General features: G+C 37.9%; 1 protein-coding gene across 1 annotated transcript in view; it reads right to left on the reverse strand.

The window, feature by feature from the left end:
• LOC130078384 (cadherin-18-like) overlaps positions 1-19,241 on the reverse strand; it is an 84,314-nt gene that overhangs the window by 40,591 nt on the left and 24,482 nt on the right. Inside the window, exon 3 of the mRNA XM_056243871.1 lies at positions 15,519-15,813. Coding sequence (XP_056099846.1) covers positions 15,519-15,813 — 295 coding nt within the window. The remainder of the gene's footprint in view (positions 1-15,518; positions 15,814-19,241) is intronic.

Here is a 19,241-nt window from a genome sequence, read left to right on the forward strand (position 1 = left end):
GGACCTCACTCACACACACACTCTCAAACACACACAAACACCTAACTAACCCTTGATTATGAGGACATTTTGGGTTTAACTGGACCTCACTCACACACACACTCTCAAACACACACAAACACCTAACTAACCCTTGATTATGAGGACATTTTGGGTTTAACTGGACCTCACAAACACACACAAACACCTAACTAACCCTTGATTATGAGGACATTTTGGGTTTAACTGGACCTCTCAAACACACACAAACACCTGACTAACCCTTGATTATGAGGACAAACTGGGTTTAAATGGACATCACTATTAACTCCACACATAGCAGGAGTACCTGTATTAGAGTTAACCATACTAAACCAAATCAACTATTCTACATTAAAGAGTGAATTCACAAATGATTGTGCATCTTTTTGCTGCCACTAAACCTGTAAAAGTAATACGCACACCTAAGGAAATAGTGCTACAATGTGCTTTTGCTATATCAACCAACATATACACATGTGGTGCAAAATGAACCTGGTTGGAGAAAATTCAGTGATCAAAGATCAGCAAGTTTTACACTTCATAGAAGACTAGTTAAAGGGCAATTAGATGAAGAAATGCAACTAGACAGCCAATAAAAACTAACAAAATTAAACTGAAAGGGCAATTTTTATTTTGCAAATGGTAAAAAAAGGCTCAACAACTGAGATCTAATAAGGCCATTATTAGAGATGCACCGATTGATCGGCTTGGGACCGGAATTGGACGATTTTCACGTGATCGGCCATGACCGGCGATCGGCCGGTCAGTCTGACATATGCCGATTTTATACCGGTCAAACGCACTCGGGCGCCGCATGATTAACATCAGCATCACACGTGCACACGGAACGCACATGTAGAAAACCTCGTGAATTACGGCCGTTTCACACCGCAAGCGTGTGAGGCGTGTATTTTTTTCAGCGTGCATGTTAATCAGTGAATGCATCACACCGGGAGCGGGAGCAGAGCGTCAAGCAGGAGCGTCGCGTGAGCAGCAGTGAAGCGGTTTCGGCACAGAGTCTATTTTTGCTGCGCTGCTCACACTCAATTAAAGTGAAAGCACACTTTTTTTGATGGGCAAAATAAATATGATTTCACACAAAAAGTGGCCAAAATGCACAGAATTTGCATGTCTAGTGTGTTTTAACAAGAACTGGAGTAGGCTATGTCAGAAAAGAAAATGAAGAAGACTCAAACATATATATAGAAAATTCACCCATTTAAACTTGTTTTTATTATTCAGTTTGGGTAGAAGTATATGGTGTTTTATAAAAATAAAAAAATAGAAAATAAATATTTGTGTGTGCTGTAAAGTGGTTAGAAAAAATGAAATCGGAATCGGCTAAAATCGGTATCGGCAGGTCAAACTCGGAATCGGCCTAGAAAATTGTAATCTGTGCATCTCTAACCATTATGGGACTAAAGTGCATGAGGGAGTGTGCCTCAAAATGACCTCAGCAACACACTGGAAATAAAACCAAATTAAATTGCCTTCCAGTAAATGCATGTATTTGTACATTTCTTTCAAAACAGTGTTTTAATAAAAGTAAATAAAAGGATGTCTTGAACACTCTTCTGGCCCAACAACACTTTAGAGAACAAAACCCACAGACATTAAAGGTTGTATCAGCGATTTCAGGCCCAAACATAAATGATCACATTCATCTAATCTTTCCTAACGATCCGCTAGCTGGCCGCCCCATAAGTATGCCGTCCAAAAAACGCTTCTCTGTAGGCAGCCTAGGCTCTGAGATCTGCACACAAAAACAATGGGTTTCACCAACCACTCAAAACCAAAATAAACAGTGTTCCAACCAATCACCGCAAAATCTCAAACCACAACACCCCCACCTTTTGTGTGCAGATCTCAGAGCCTAGGCTGCCTACAGAGACACGGTTTTTGGACGGCATGCTTATGGAGCGGGCAGCTAGCGGAAAATTAGATGAATGTGATCATTTATATTTGGGCCTTTTTTGGGCCTGAAATCGCTGATACAACCTTTAATGGAAGGCGACACTGATCTCTCGAAGAACTCTAAGAAGATTTCTTTTTCAACATCAAACCTCGGTTCCTCACGAAATCCCTTATATTTCGGGCCGTTCTTTCTCTCAGAACAGGGTCCTCTGCAGTCTTGCACTGCTCACACTCTGCCTTTGTTGCAAGGTGTCCCTTTGAAATATGGACTCTGAAATGTTTCATGACAGCATTCACTTCATTTGGGCTCCATGGCCTTTTCGCAATTCTCCTCAATTTGGTCCCTGTAAAACAAACAAACAAACAAACATATACATACACATATGTATACCTATACACCTATATGTATATACATGGAATAACTTTAATATACCCAAATGTTTAAATACCTCTGGAGTTCTCAGTTTCATCCTGATTCATTTGGCTTTTTCCTGAGGGGTAAAAAGCAACAATTAAAATGTATTCCAGCCCTACAATCCAAACAGTTTCGGACCATGTGAAATATCAGCAGATAAGCACACAGGGAAAACTAGTCTCTGGTCCTGTGTAACATGAAAAGGACCACTTTACACTGAATTACTGTGGAAGATAAAAAATAAAATCAACATGTATCCTTTTTCTCAAATAAATATCTAAAATATATGCGCACACACATACCTGTGGAGCTGTCAGCCTCACCCAGGCCCATTTTTGTTTTTTCTAAGGGAAAAAAAGCAACACACTATTCATCTTCTCTACACGGCAAACAGGTATATAATAATAATAATTATTATTATTATGTAAATATGAGGGCTCTGAACCAGTTCAAAGAATGGAAACAAAAACTGGGGAAAAACCAGAAACGATTACTTGAAATGACCATTAACTGGTTAATAATGGTGTTTTTTTATTCTTTTTTCTGTTTAAAGGGTAATTCCACCGGTTGAGACATGAATATGTATTGAAAGTGGGTCATATATGTAGTAGAATAGTAGCATACATTTCTAATTTGGGTCCTTCTTGGCCGATAAAAGGCAGAAAATGACTTTTTAGTGCTTGTGGATTGTAGACAACAATCCCCATAGTGCATTGCAATGCTCAGCTCCGCAGGCCACTCCCACTACCTACCGCCTGGAAATCATTTCACACAATTTCTAGTGAAGAGTTACTTTGCGAACTAATTATTTGCTTTATCATGCTCGTTAGCTGAGATAGCTTATACCTGCATGCATGAAGTTGTCTGGACTTGTGTTCTTCCACAGTCATTTTTACCGTCCGTTTTTCACTGTCTTGTTCATCCATAACGAGCGAATGTTTACACACTTTATTAGTGCAAATATCAAAACCGTAGGGTGAGCTTAACACACACACTGCGTTCCACTTTTATTTATTTATTTCTCACACAGCGGCGCGCGCGCCCATAGTCCACTAGGTTTCGATTAACGATCCACAGCACAGCAAGGAAAGCTACGACTTAGTTTCACCGTGAAAGTTTCCTCCTTCCGTCTTTTATCTCGATATCGTACAGTAGAAATTGGCACCGCTGAAATGAAAAAGTTTCTGCCGGTGAAATCAAACGCACGGCACTGATCTGTGATAGGTCTGTTAGCGCATTAGGTCCAACCCCCTATGGGCGGGTTTGAAAGGGTGGGAACTAGAGCTTGTAGTCTTTACAGAAATCCCCCCCTCTTACACTTCCTCCTACAATGACGTAAAATTACGATTTTAGGAGGAAGTGAAAAAGGTAAATAGCGGATTTCTCTCGTCTCAGGGGAAAATGTGTTGCACGACCATTCAATAGTATGACTGGGTTTCTAACAATGATGCAGATACTGACATTTGCATGTAAGGCCAAGCCATTTTTTTGGACAAACAGACATATAAAACATGTAAGGAGGAGGCTGATACATGTAGATCTTGTCTATAAAGTCAAATAAATCAAATACACATTACATAATAAACATCAACATACCATTTCCTTTCCAGTCAAAGCTGAATCTCCTTTCTTTGCAACCATCTTTGATGTGGTCATCTGAAATCAGACAGAGCAATTGTATGCTGTTGTCATAAAATGGTTTCATTCTGATGCATAACATTTAACAAATTAGTATGAACGCGGATGTTATTTATGCTTTCCCTCCTAAAATGACCCTTAAAATGCAGATATTAGACAAGAAAATCTCCCTAAACGCAAACCCCTCCCCGCTAGCTGAGGACAGGATGAATTTTACCAACTAAAAAAGGCCTGTTCAAACTAAAAACTATATATCTATTAAATTATAGGCCTAAAAAATCCTCTCAGTATTAAGGAATAGCAGAGTCTACACCACAGCTTACACGATAACAACACAGAGAAACAAAAACAAAAAAATCACTTTCATAACTATTTTACCAGCTGAGAAACGCTAGAAACATTGGCAGTAGGGGTGTAACGATACCCTCATGTCACGATTCGATACATAACACGATACGATATTATAGAGATACTCCAAGACGTGGTAAAAGGGTAACTTTTTTTTAACTGTTGATTAAAATGCCTAATTAAACTCTGTAAACTTGATTGTTTCCCCTCACACAGAAATTTTTATTTTGGGTGTACTGTCCACAATACACATTGTCACTATCCACAATATATATTGTTGCATTTTTGTATTGCGATACATTGCTTAATTGACAGCCAATCGGAATCAATTCTGCTATAACATGCTTCAGTATATAAGCGGCAGTCAAAGATGCGATCACAATAAACAGAGCGTTGCCGTCTGCTGGTTGGACCCTAACACAGTTATGGTTGGTGTGAATGGGCCTTAACAGTTTACGTCTCTGTGACTGAAAGTCACAAAGCATATCCAGATTGAAAAGTGTGCATATTGGGTCTACAGCTTACCCCCAATAAAGAAGCAGCCGACACATACCCAAAGCAACATCTTTTCCTCAAACCCTAACCCTGACATGATGGTCCTCGTAGTGGAGAACTGTCCTTATATTTCAGGTCAGTGTCATGCCCATCCCCCAACGCACGAGTTATGAAAATGAATGAACCGATTCCATTTTACACAAAGGAACAAATATTATCCAACAGATTGACTTAATTTATAACAATCTGTATAATAATTCCAATCGTAATTTCAAAAGCAGTTATGTTAAAAAAAATAGAAAAAAAAACTTCATGGGGTTCCATATAGGCTACAGAAAGAGTTTTTAAAAACATGGTTGTGTAACAAGGTGCGATTTGCTGGTGGGGGATTTCCCCCCTCCACAGTAATCAATGCTATAGCCTAATTCACCAATAGACCATATCAAATATATTATATATTTTTAAAAATATGCAACACGCACGTTTAAACAACAAACGATACAATCTGAACTGGCGCTTCTGCTCCTGTATTGAGAGATAATGCAGCGCGTTTCAGCTACGATCCTGGTTCCAGTGGCCTTAATACATTCACGGCTTTTCAGAATGTCACAAAGCGTTTTGAGATGTTTTTGAACGAAATATTGATGTTTATAATTAAGTGTTTTGGCACACCGAGTGGCGCTACGCATTGTTCTAAAATTGGGTTTTATTCTGGCATGTTGAACTAGAGTTCGACAAACGCGGCGGCGCTTTCACTTGAATTAATTTTTTTCTCATTACAGCTAAAAGAACTTAGAAGGCTAGCCTACTCCGTAATTTTTGGTCATACAGATAAGATATCATCTTTTTTTAAACTGTAAAAGGTCTACAATATGCTAACGATAAAACGTTTTCTCGCTCATGTGAACGAACACACTGGAGAAACAAACGTTTGGTCATTTCACAAAGAGTAAAATCATGGCCGAGTGGAAGAACTTACGGTTCGATCATTTAGATGACACGGGTTCAAATCCCGAACAAACTTGGTACTTTTGTAAATTTTATATTAGCCTATTAATGCATTTTATATCCGATTATTAATGCAGAGAGATTTGTCTATTCTAAAACTCTGTTACACCATATAGTTTTTGCTTATATTTATAAAATAAAATTGCCAAGCATTTCCATTTTACACAGGAACAAATAGTATCCAACAGAATGACTTTACATCTGTATAATAATACCAATCGTAATTTATAAATAGCTATAGCCTATATACATTTTTGGGATTCCCTATAGGCTATAGGCTACTTCACCAATATACCATATACAATATATAAAATAGAGATATGCAACAGGCACGTTTAAACGACAAACAATAAAATCAAAACCAGCGTTTCAGTTGTTCATTAGTTCCAGTGGCCTTAATGTAGGCCCTATGCACGGCTTTTCAAAAGGTCACAAAGCGTTGAGATTATTTTGAATGAAATATTGAAGTTTATAATTAAGTGTTTTGGCACACCACGCCGAGTGGCGCTATTGTTCTAAAGTCGGGTTTTATTCTGGCATGTTGAATTAGAGTTTGACAAACACGGCGGCGCGTTCATTTGGATTTATTTTTCTCATAACAGCTAAAATAGCTTAATAGGCTACTCCGTATTTTTTGCCTACATCGTTCAAAACTGTAAACTTCTATTCATATTAGGCTAACAACATTTTAGCTGTCGTCTCGTCTCTGTCTCCGGGAACTGCGCGTCACAAAAATGAACCGAAAACCACTTGCCTCAGCTCAGTCACGATAAGAAATCGGCTATGTCTAAAGCCTTTAAATGTCTAAATATTTAATAAATGTTATCTGATTATGTAATCCATCTGAAACTGAGAGGTACAGATGATCTACTCAAACATGTTTAGCTATGATGTGAGCGCTTCCCAACGAGGAAAGGACAAGGGGGAAAATCTCGCTCTAATTAAATGTAGGCTAAATCGCCCTGAATTAAAATGTAAAAGCAGATCAAATAATTTTTGTCGAAATGTTGCTATATTGTTTCATTTAAGTTCATAATTATTCTATAAATGTTATTTAGTTTAACAGCAGCACAACGGAGCACTGTGGTTCGAGGTTTATTTGAATAAAAAAGAACAACTTATTGAAATTGAATGAATTATTGAAATGAAATATTTAGTAATAAAGTTTCATGACAGAAATATCACTACATGTAGCTTACATTATTTAATTCCTTCATTATCAACACTTTAATAGTCTAATGCTAGAATAGCGGTTTAAGTGTGAATTGCGACTTCTTTTTGTTGTAAGTCAGTCTCAGAGAGCCTGTGGGGGGGTTGGAGGGACAGTGGCTTTATCGGCACAATAGGTGTTAATGTTCCTCTTTTATATGGAGATGTCGGATAGCCAGCCCAATGAGCAGGCAAAGGCTAAATTCTTATAAATCTCTCGGTGTGTCCAAATGTAGGCCCTATATCTTATTAAATTATAAATATTGTAGTTTATTTTTTGTATTTAAAGTTTTCACACAAAATTTCAATTTAAGTGTTCAATCCAGTTGTTTCAACTGGTTTTGTAGAGTTTTAGAGTTTTAGAATGAGCACTGTGTATGATTGTCAACAATCTGGCATTATCTAAACATTAACTGTTGACTAAACACATTCATGCCACAGCAGATACAGAGCTCTTTAATTTGCGATCAACCTCGTTTTATTGTAAGGTGAATTCAACAAGGCATGCTTTGTCTTTGAAGCAACAAAGGCTAAATAATTTGTTACAGTTTTTTTTTTTGGAGGGAGGGAGGGAGGGAGACAAAATAAACTTGCTAAAAAGAGATCCAGCACGAGAGACAGACAAAGAAAAACGCATGTTCTTAATTTATGTGGCTTTGGACTATTTTCGTTTTGTACTGTTTTAATTGTTTAATTTAGCTGAAATTTCTTTGGCAATACAAATTTAAAATGTTGCAAGAATAAGATTCTGTGTTTCTTACATTCTTCAAAATTTGCGATGGGTTTCAAACTTAATTAATTGTAGTGTTCTTTTACATTTTCATTTGTTTTTATATTGAAAGTAATACTATTTAGTTAGTCTGTCAAGTCAACAAAATCAGTCTTTTCTGATTTGTTCAATGTATGGATCTGTTTTGAAAAATTTCTCCCGTTGCTATGGCCAGGTATCACTCACTGTCAGTCAACTCAATTTCGTGAATGATTCACAAAACAATAATTTAGCAGATTAAAGACGAGCTTCATTATTTTCATTTTCTGACACGATCAGCTTTCTTTTTTTATTTATTTTCATTTCCCTCATCAGTTTTGTCGTGCAGCGGACATGGAATGTAGCAAATTTACGTTAATGTGGCATTGATAATTAAACAAAACGCTTGACATTAAATAAATAAACAGTTAATGAACTCGCTAATAAACAGTTACCTATTTAAGCATCAAGAACGGTAAAACACAAATGAAGTCGGCCAACAGCATGTTGGCTACATTGAGATTCGATCTCGGATCGCTTGAAGCTCCGTGAGGCTCATGTTGCGTTAACCACTGAGCTACCGTCTGAACGCTATTAAATTACGTCTTATGCTCTTCCAGACCCTCATTGATAGCCTAATATATTTCTGTTGCAATGTTTTATGTTGTAATGTTTTCACTATTTATTCAATTTAATTTCAGTATTGTGATTATGAATTGGTTTAACTACAATGTTTCACTTGAATTCATCTGTTACCAGCTTTCAATCGCTCTGAATGAGTCGCGGCGCGGCGGTAGATTACGCAATAGAGAGAATAAACTGACACCTTTCAAAGTCTGTGATTGTAGCGCCTCTTAGCGGTAAAAGGCAGCAAATACACATCCAAATTTTACCGCCACGGGAGCGGTAAAAGTATTATTCGTGTTGAGTACCAACTGTACCCAAAGCAACATCTTTTCCACAAACCCTAACCCTGACATGATGGTCCTCGTAGTGGAGAACTGTCCTTATATTTCAGGTCAGTGTCATGCCCATCCCCCAACGCACGAGTTATGAAAATGAATGAACCGAGCAATGTACATTTTACTCAAATTTGAGACGTCACAACAGCGTCTTTAAGACGACAGTCCACGTCAACCAGTCTAGCATGATGCCCAACCATCCGACACTTAACATTGCCTGTGTCAAAGAGAAGAAAACAATGAAGGAACATGCGCTCACTTACTTTCTGTTTCACTGATGAGGAAGGATTCACACTGCATTCAGTCACAGCCACTGATGTCTCGTCACACAATTCCTGTAATTATGAGAAAGACAGGTACAACACTGAGGCAAGGATGCTTGCCAATTGGTCACAGCAACTAATTCTACTATCAACCAAAGACTAAATATCTAGTGTCCCTTTCATGGCTCCGTCATGCACAAAGCAGACGTGCAGAATTTTTTTAAATAATCTGCATCATATAAAAAACTAACATTCATGAAATACAGAACATGGTTGACTTTCAGTGATAAAGTCTTTAAGAGACTCACCCTTAAACGCGAAGGCCAAGAGGAATCCCCATAGTTGTATGTGACCTCCTCATCTGGAAAGATATGTCTTATACTAAACAGACACAGGTGTGGCCTTCCGTCAACAATGATTGTCTTGACTTTGCAATTTGGATTTTTGTCATCATCATTCCTCCACCGTCCTCTTTTGTTGCATCTATGCTGTGATAAAAATAGTGCAGTAAGAAACTTAAAACATAGACACACACTGAAACATACGGTTCTAACTGAACATTTGGGTTAGGCTAACCTTGGCCTATTTAACCTATATTCAAATACACATTGTGAAAGTTAACTTGACTTCCTAAGAATTTAATAGGTCAGATGATCCACTTAAGGTAAAAAAAATACCCCAGTTGAACAATAACCATGTTATTGATTATCACTAACTAATAAGTTCCTAATGTTATGAGAACCCTAGCAAATCTGCTATTGTAATAGTGCGGCACGATTAATCTTATCGCAATCGTAATCGCGATGTCAAGCCTGTGCGATTATATGGCGCAAAATGCTGCGATTTTATGTAAAATAAACAATGGGCTGTTAACGCAATTAACGCAGCATCTGTTATTTTTTGTCATCCTTTGGCTAGTGTTACATGATAATGCTCTCATGCGATTGCTTAAAACCATTCATGCGAGACAAGTCAAAAGAGAGCGCGCTGAATGTCCGACTGTGACTCACAGAAAGACATGTGCCAGAATACAGTTCTCTTTCGCGCTTGAACGAACAACAACACACACAATTATGCCAAAATGTCGTTTGTCGAGTATCTTCATAACATAAGAGCAGTCTTATGATGGACGTATAGAGTTGTGAGAGGATGAGGCGCATGTGAGATCCGTGTCTCTGTCAGCAGCGGCTGCTCTTAAAGGGCCAGCAGCCAAAGCTTTCTGTCAGTAAAGTTAATCACAGAACAAAGGGGACAGAGAAAATTACTCACTGCTCTTGACTAAAGAACTTATGTAGCTTTAATAAGGATTAGTCTATTTATTATTTATGCAGCGCAGAGTCGCAGACTGTTTGATAACTTTATTAAATTTCTGCATACCTGTTAGACAGGAAGGGCACAGGTAAATATGACATGTCATTTATAATGGGTTTATGTGAGGATTATTTGAAGTTCACTTAAATTAAAAGCTGTTATATTTTTTGACGTCTAATAAATGTTTTAAAAAAAAATTATAGCTTTCAATTGTAATGATGGAATCACTGTAATGTTGGATGGCTCTAATTAATGTTTTAAATGGGGGTGGATTAATTTTTATCCAGACATCAATGGCTTAGATGTTATCAATCATTTAGTTGTTGTTGCTAGTTTGAGTTGAGAAATACACATTTCAGAATTATCACTAATCTGTGTGTGCATTTTGCTTTAGAACCAAGCAAGTTGACTCATGAAACCATTTGTTTATTATATCGCAATCGCATATTCCAATTGCAATATTGACCTCAATAATCACAATGACATTTTCCCCAAATCGTGCAGCCCTATATTGTAATAATAATAGTAATAATAATAAATCATAATCATAACTGTTTTTATTAGAATGACATGCAACTAGTTTGCTCTGAATATGAACCAAAAATAAATAAACCAAAAAAGAAACAGCCAGCTTACCAATAACGTGTTCCATTCCATGTAAAGTCAAACAAGTAGTTGCCTTGAACATCTTTAACATGTTTACTTTGAGAGAGAATCCCACGGTATTCAACAACAAAGGTGGATGGTTCAATGTGCTCAAGTGCAAACACACCTCTCCCTGAAAGGGCAAAATAATATATAATAATACAAATAAAACATGAATCCAAGTGCACCTATATGTTACACAGCTAACCAACCTATCCTTTTAAAGAGTTAAATCCTGTAAAACTGTGTAATGTAATATGAGGTGCAGGAAATAAAAAAAATAATCAAGCATTGGTTTTCACTGTGATATAGCCTACTAGTTGAATTTGGTTACACTATTCTCTGTATACATAGTTTTATGTATTTATTTTAAAATAATAATTATAAAAAAATTGTTTAAAGTTTTTTTTTTCATCTCTTAACCTTTATGAAAATGAGCGGCTTACCCAAGGGTAAAATGTGTGAATGTGAAAGATCATGTCCAGACTGCCAGCAATAGGCCTACTTTTCATTCTTACAAGTGCATGCCTACTTTATGATTTGATTTGCCTGCAGTCTGAACATAGTCAAATTGCCTTGTGGTGCACAATTTACCTTTGAATGTGTTGATTTGTCGTCCCTCAATGAAGGCTTTGTCTTTGCCCGACAATATGTGTTCTTTTGCATCATGCTCAGGTTTTATTCTCTTCTTTCTTAAAATGTTGACTGAAAACATTCCAGACAACATAATTAGTATGTATTTATAAATATATAAATATATATATATATATATAGATAGATAGATAGATAGATAGATAGATAGATAGATAGATAGATAGATAGATAGATAGATATGCTTTATATGCAGTACATTATTGTCAGACTGTAGTCTATATCAATAAATACAACATTTTACACAGAAATAGTTGATCAGTGAGGTTTTGAGGCTTGTTACTTTTGATAAGAAACAGTCTCCGATTTCAAATTCAGTCCATTTTAATACCATTTTATCACTCTTTAATGTGGCGCCTCAGATCAAATGAAGCTAAACTCGTTACTTAGAAAAATTAACTATAGAGAGAAAGTTTTAGAAAATGTTACATGTATTACACCTGATTTACATTAAAATAATAAATGTAAAATCGAATTGGAAATAGAATCGAAAGCACGTGAATTAAAATTGAATGGAATCATAAAATGTCTGCTAATATCCAGCCCTAAAATAAATCAACCAGATAATTTTGGCAAGTCATTCTAATGACAGTAACGTTACATTAATGAAAGTATACTTTTACATTAGTCTCGTTTCTGTTTATTTAATATATTTCTGTATCTTACTGTATTAAACTGTAAATTCATCCACTCAACTTTACCAGTCATCACGATGACAACATAGATTTGATTTATTTCAAAATGTAAATTAATTCTCTCAAGCATCCATGGAGATGTATCTTTCATCAACTAATACTAATACTAGTATCCAACTGCTTATGGACTTATATTAGCCACGTTTAGTGGCCACGTTTAAAGGAATGTAACTAACGTTATTAAAAACTGTCTGACTCATGACACTTAACTCCATAAAGGTAGAATATATAAATAAACGCACTTACCTTCCTCGTGATAAAGTGAAAATCTCCCACTATAGCTCGTCAACTTCGCTCGAATTCTGCTAATTAATCTTTCATGATGATGATTAATCTTCTGATTAATCACACCGTCACACCACACGTCTGCGATAGAAGATCAGAGGCGCAGGCGCGCTGACTTTGACGGATGTGAAATACAGCCAATCACTGACGAGGATTCCAGCAGCCAATCACTGACGAGGATTCCAGCGTTCCACCAATGAATCGTGCTTGGGCGTGGTATGGGTGTATGAAATGTGTATGATACTGCAGTAGCGTCGAATTTCACATAGAGGGAGATTATACACTCTGAGCATACTCTGGCACACACTGAAAAACGGGTACAACGGATTTATAAGGACATATTGAGAAAAAGCGGGAGGTGGTTAGGCGCAGCCTGATAAGCCTTTCTACACTGCTCGACTTATGAGGACAGTAGTGCTGTCCTCGTAGTTACGGTATGTCCTCATAGAGTCGGTATGTATCCATGGTTTTTGTCCTCATAATCCGGTCGCACCAACGCACACACACACACACACACACACACACACACACACACACACACACACACACACACATATTTATATATATATATATATACACTCACCTAAAGGATTATTAGGAACACCTGTTCAATTTCTCATTAATGGAATTATCTAATCAACCAATCACATGGCAGTTGCTTCAATGCATTTAGGGGTGTGGTCCTGGTCAAGACAATCTCCTGAACTCCAAACTGAATGTCAGAATGGGAAAGAAAGGTGATTTAAGCCATTTTGAGCATGGCATGGTTGTTGGTGCCAGACGGGCCGGTCTGAGTATTTCACAATCTGCTCAGTTACTGGGATTTTTTACTGGAACCATTTCTAGGGTTTACAAAGAATGGTGTGAAAAGGGAAAAACATCCAGTATGCGGCAGTCTTGTGGGCGAAAATACCTTGTTGATGCTTGAGGTCAGAGGAGAATGGGCCGACTGATTCAAGCTAGAAGAGCAACTTTGACTGAAATAACCACTCGTTACAACCGAGGTATGCAGCAAAGCATTTGTGAAGCCACAACACGCACAACCTTGAGGCGGATGGGCAACAACAGCAGAAGACCCCACCGGGTACCACTCATCTCCACTACAAATAGGAAAAAGAGGCTACAATTGGCAAGAGCTCACCAAAATTGGACAGTTGAAGACTGGAAAAATGTTGCCTGGTCTGAGGAGTCTCGATTTCTGTTGAGACATTCAGATGGTAGAGTCAGAATTTGGCGTAAACAGAATGAGAACATGGATCCATCATGCCTTGTTACCACTGGCTGGCTGGTGGTGGTGGTGGTCTAATGGTGTGGGGGATGTTTTCTTGGCACACTTTAGGCCCCCTAGTGCCAATTGGGCATCGTTTAAATGCCACGGCCTACCTGAGCATTGTTTCTGACCATGTCCAACCTTTTATGGCCACCATGTACCCATCCTCTGATGGCTACTTCCAGCAGGATAATGCACCATGTCACAAAGCTCGAATCATTTCAAATTGGTTTCTTGAACATGACAATGAGTTCACTGTACTAAAATGGCCCCCACAGTCACCAGATCTCAACCCAATAGAGCATCTTTGGGATGTGGTGGAACAGCAGCTTCGTGCCCTGGATGTGCATCCCACAAATCTCCATCAACTGCAAGATGATATCCTATCAATATGGGCCAACATTTCTAAAGAATGCTTTCAGCACCTTGTTGAATCAATGCCACGTAGAATTAAGGCAGTTCTGAAGGCGAAAGGGGGTCAAACACAGTATTAGTATGGTGTTCCTAATAATCCTTTAGGTGAGTGTATATATATATATATGTTTTTTTTTAATCGTAATAATATTTCACATACTACTTTTTTACTGTATATTTGATCTAATAAATGCAACTTTGGTGAGCATAAGAAACATATTTAGGAAACATCCCCCAAACATCTGAACGGTATAGGCCTATAATATACATTTATATCATTTATATTTATTTCATGTTAAGGCATATTTTCTGTGTTTTGAATTGTCGCCCACATCCAGTTTTGTCCGAATACTGTACAGATCATTTTGTCATTGCAACAGATACATATAATAGCCTTCTGTTTATTTAATATCTGTAAAGACTCAATGCATTTCATTAAAAACATGAGAGCAAAAAAAAAAAGTGGTGGCGGAGAGCGACTCAAGGCCAAAAGTGAGAAATAAACCTTGCCCTTATCCTATAGCTATGCCCGGGGGGGGGGGGGGGGGGGGACATTGTGCCGAAAGGTTGTGAGGAATGATAATTTCACAGCTCTTTGGCTTGAGTCCAGCCAATTGATTCGGATAGGAAGGAAGAACTCTACGGACAATTAGCACTTTCCTGACAGTCCATTTACTGCAGAGTTGATGTGCGCTGCCATTGATGCAAATTGCATGCTCTGCATGTGGATTACTCATGTATTAGGGTGGATAGCACAGATCTATAAAACATTGACGTTTCAAATTGAGATACGGGGGTAAAATACGTAAACACAGCTGGTTTTTGTTTATCAAATGCTGCTTTAGATTGGAAGCACTTCAAAACATTTGCACCCCATGTGTGAGTGAACATACTTTTGAGGCTTTTTGTGAGATAAAAAAGGTTTGATTTTGACATTACTCATGAAATCCCTTTTTCTACAACAGACAATATGCAGTATCCTCTTGAGAGGCTTTCTATAAGAAACAATAGCTTTAATAAATCCCACTATAAATCCACCGCAACCAACCAGCAACATATGATTCGTCCGGGTTCAGGCCAGAAAGGCTCCGATCTGCAGTTGGACTCTGTGGTCTGAAACTGATGAGGCAGCTAATAATACCTATGCTCTACTGACAAAATGTTCTTGTGTTCCCCGGGCATAGCCTCAGACAACCAGAGCCAGGAGGTCCTGACTGTTGGCTCACCGATGTCTGCCATCTCAGGCACGGAGGCTGAAAAGAGGCCATCTGGGAATTTGGGGGCGTTGTCGTTCACATCCTGGACCTTGATGATGAATTCCGACTCGGGTTCCACGGCTCTGTTGGTGAAGCGGTCGATGGCCCGAGCATGGAGCACGTAATGGTTCTTCTTTTCTCTGTCCAGGCTTTTCTTTGCATGAATATCTCCCGTTAACTCATTGATTATGAATATGGAACCGGCACCTTCTCCAGAGAGTAAATACTGGACGGAGCCATCACCTTCGTCTGAGTTTGAGTGTAACTGAAAGTAACAAAGAAAAGATGGTTTTATTTTCTGTAACACTGCTATTTTGCCTTAAACCAAATGTAAATGTTCTGTGGTGTTAAAACCACATAATTACTTATTCTGACACATCGTGGTATGTTGAAATGCAGATCATTTGTGCAGTTTAGAAAGAGAAACAGTGGGATATCTATCTATCTATCTATCTATCTATCTATCTATCTATCTATCTATCTATCTATCTATCTATCTATCTATCTATCTATCTATCTATCTATCTATCTATCTATCTATCTATCTAATTCACTGGTGTCTAATTCACAAATATACTTATCAAACTTTATTGACTGTATTGACAAACTATGCTTATTTAAAAAAAGTTATATTAAATATTTTAATTTCAATTAATTTGAATTCTACTTCCTAGCATTTAAATGTGAACTGTAATTCTACATCATCTCTGCCAGCTCAATTCAAATTCAGGAACTTAACTCGAATTTAAAATGCACTCTCAATTCTGAATGGCGCACAAGGATTTGAATCAGGATTTTTTCAAAGTTTTCAAAGAATTCAAAGTTTTAGAATCTTGAAAAATAAGAAACATTTGAGATTCTGTATTATTTCTACAGTCCCACTAGTGACATTGATCATGTGACTCTCTGTACAGACAGTCATATGTTATTTCTTCCACTAAAGAACAGAATTCAAAGGATACTCGAACCGCTGAAGTTGGCAGAGGTGGACAAAGTACTTCCTTACTTTAGTGAAAGTACAGATACTACTGGTCAAATATTCCTCCGTTACAATTAAAAGTTGTAAAGACAGATTTTTACTTCAGCAAAAGTACAGAAGTGCTCGTTTCTAAAAGTACTTAAGTATCAAAAGTAAAAAGTAAATGTCAATGCATTGTTTTATTATTGTTGTATGTAATACAGTACCCAATGCCTCTGAATATATCATTAGTACCTTGTTTAAAGTCTCTTTGAAAAGTTTTTTGGCTTTTAGTATGAATATGTTAGCCTTACTGTTATCTATAAGCTAGTGTGCTCCAAAACAATGACAAAATTTGCATTTAGAAGACCAAACCCAACGTTGAAAATGAAAATCAGATTGAATGAAAATCATGTTGACGTCAGAAACCAACATCAGTTGGATTCTGACATCAACCCGACTTTCATTTCCAACCAAAATCCAACGTCTGTCCGACATAGGATGTTGACGTCAACCCGACGTCGGGTTCTGACGTCAATCTGTCGGGTTCCAGAATGCAACCCCTCCAACCAAAATCATCCCCTGACTGACGTTAACTACTCAAGGAGCTTGACAGAAATGTAGTGAAATAAAAAGTACGATATTTGTCTTTCAAATGTAGTGAAGTTAAAGTAAAAAGTTTCCAGAAAAAAATTATTAAGTAAAATAAAGTAAAGTACAGATACTCAAAAAGTGTACTTAAGTCCTCAAGTAAATATACTTTGTTACTGTCCACCTCTGGAAGTTGGTCAAACCTGATGATCATGTTCACCAGCATGATTTAGCCTGTGTTAATTTCTCAATTGAACCTTTTATTCAAATTATGATGATAAAACAGTTTCCAATAAAAATGATAAAAATTGCTAAATAGCAACATTTTCCTTAGTGGTCTCAGACTTTTGGTCCCCATTAGAAATACAGCAACTTCATAGAATAGTTTTAAATGTCAGTCTTTGCACTTTTAAATCATCTAACTTTAAGAAAACAGGAAATTACCAATAAATAAATGTTTGAAGTCATAAGACAAAGACATTAAAACACTCCTGTCATAACCTTTACATATGTGGGATAAATGACATGTCATACAGTTCAAGCGTTTACTTCATTTTTTCCGTGACAAATCTATCACGATAATGACTGTGGCACGTCCCAGCTCGTCACAGAATGCTCTTGATTTGAAATTAGCATGCTCTTTAAATAGAACTCACATTAGGAAATGAGCACAAGGATACCCCATGTGTTCTGAGGAGATACTTTTCAGAGGAAATGGTTTCCTAAGAAGTGTAAGGTTTTTTTTTTTTTTTTTTTTTTTTTTTTATTCAGGGGTAAAAAGGCATGGTAGAGACTCAGCTACCCTGAAATTATGAGGCTAAAGCCTGTGGCTCCGAACCAGAACAAAATTGAGTTTCATGTGAAATACACATGCATCACAGGGGTGAAAGGATACCTCCTAATAAACATGGGTTAATCCCACCATATTCATATTTGTTATGCAATAAGATATTCTGTAACAGAATATTGCTTTTACTGCCTGAAGGTAAGAATTTTCTGTGATAGCGAATATAAATATCCAAACAAGTATTTAGAATTTCCATAAGGAAATATGCAGTCTACAACTATTATGCTGATCGTTCAAAGACACAATTTAGCTTATTTATTTATTTACACAGCAAAGTTACAGCCCGTAGTCTGTTGACTTTTTTATATGTCTGACTACTTATTTTATCTTGATGTGTCAACCACAAATGCTGGTATAATACTATAACATTATCTCACCTGCAAAAGCATGTGGTGCAACCAATATGCATAAAAACTGACAGGAAATAGCATCACAAAGATATCTCTTGCACCTTTTTTATGAAAGGTTAGTTAAGGTTGTGAAAATGTCCCCAAAAACTGGACACTCTTGTATGTAATTGACCCATATGTTTGCAGAGATGAAACGTTACGTCAGTGACTGACGAAATGGGACCAAACGAGCCAATGGCAAAACAATGCCATGGGTCTACGGACACAGAGTTGCATAGCGCAACTCTGCCCCACCTCATGGGTATAAACGGAGCTGCGCGTGCAATCTCGCATTATGTTACCTGCTGAGGAGCCGAGACTGAACGCCCGGCTGTTCCAGCGGTACAGCGGTTGTGGCAGGTGGACGTAACGTCTCCCTTCCCTTCTTCAGGGAACGTGGGTTACATACGTAACTGAGACGTTCCCTTTCAGTCAGTCACTTCGAGTTACGTCAGTGACTGACAAAATGGGGTCCCTATTTAATCATGCCACAGTGGCTGTCTTCTAGTGCCCTGCGCAAGTCGGTACCTGTCTTGAGACTAGCACTGGTGAAGGGCTAGGCTTAACGCAGGAATACCAAGGTACACTGGGAAGCATATCCCCATGGAAATATGCCACACAATGCCTGCCCGTAGGGAGGTCTTACAGAATAGACATATGACCCGCGAACGGGATGCATATGGAATGCACTGAGGTATCCAGCCCGGAGGGTGGAAGTTTCAACCCTAGGGGTGGCAAAGTGGACTTGCCAAGGGAAAGGTACATGCTCAAAGAGATGGAAATACACGCGGAAATACACATGTGGGGGTTGCCCAACGGGGGAACCATGCACACGGAGGCACCTAGCCTGACACAAGGGCTGCCGCAGGCATACACTTAGGTGTCGACATCAACAGTGCTGGAGGAGC

Source organism: Rhinichthys klamathensis, unplaced genomic scaffold, assembly GCF_029890125.1.
Source record: "Rhinichthys klamathensis goyatoka isolate OS25496 unplaced genomic scaffold, OSU_Roscu_1.1 h1tg000858l_1, whole genome shotgun sequence".
NCBI classification, from domain to species: domain Eukaryota; kingdom Metazoa; phylum Chordata; class Actinopteri; order Cypriniformes; family Leuciscidae; genus Rhinichthys; species Rhinichthys klamathensis.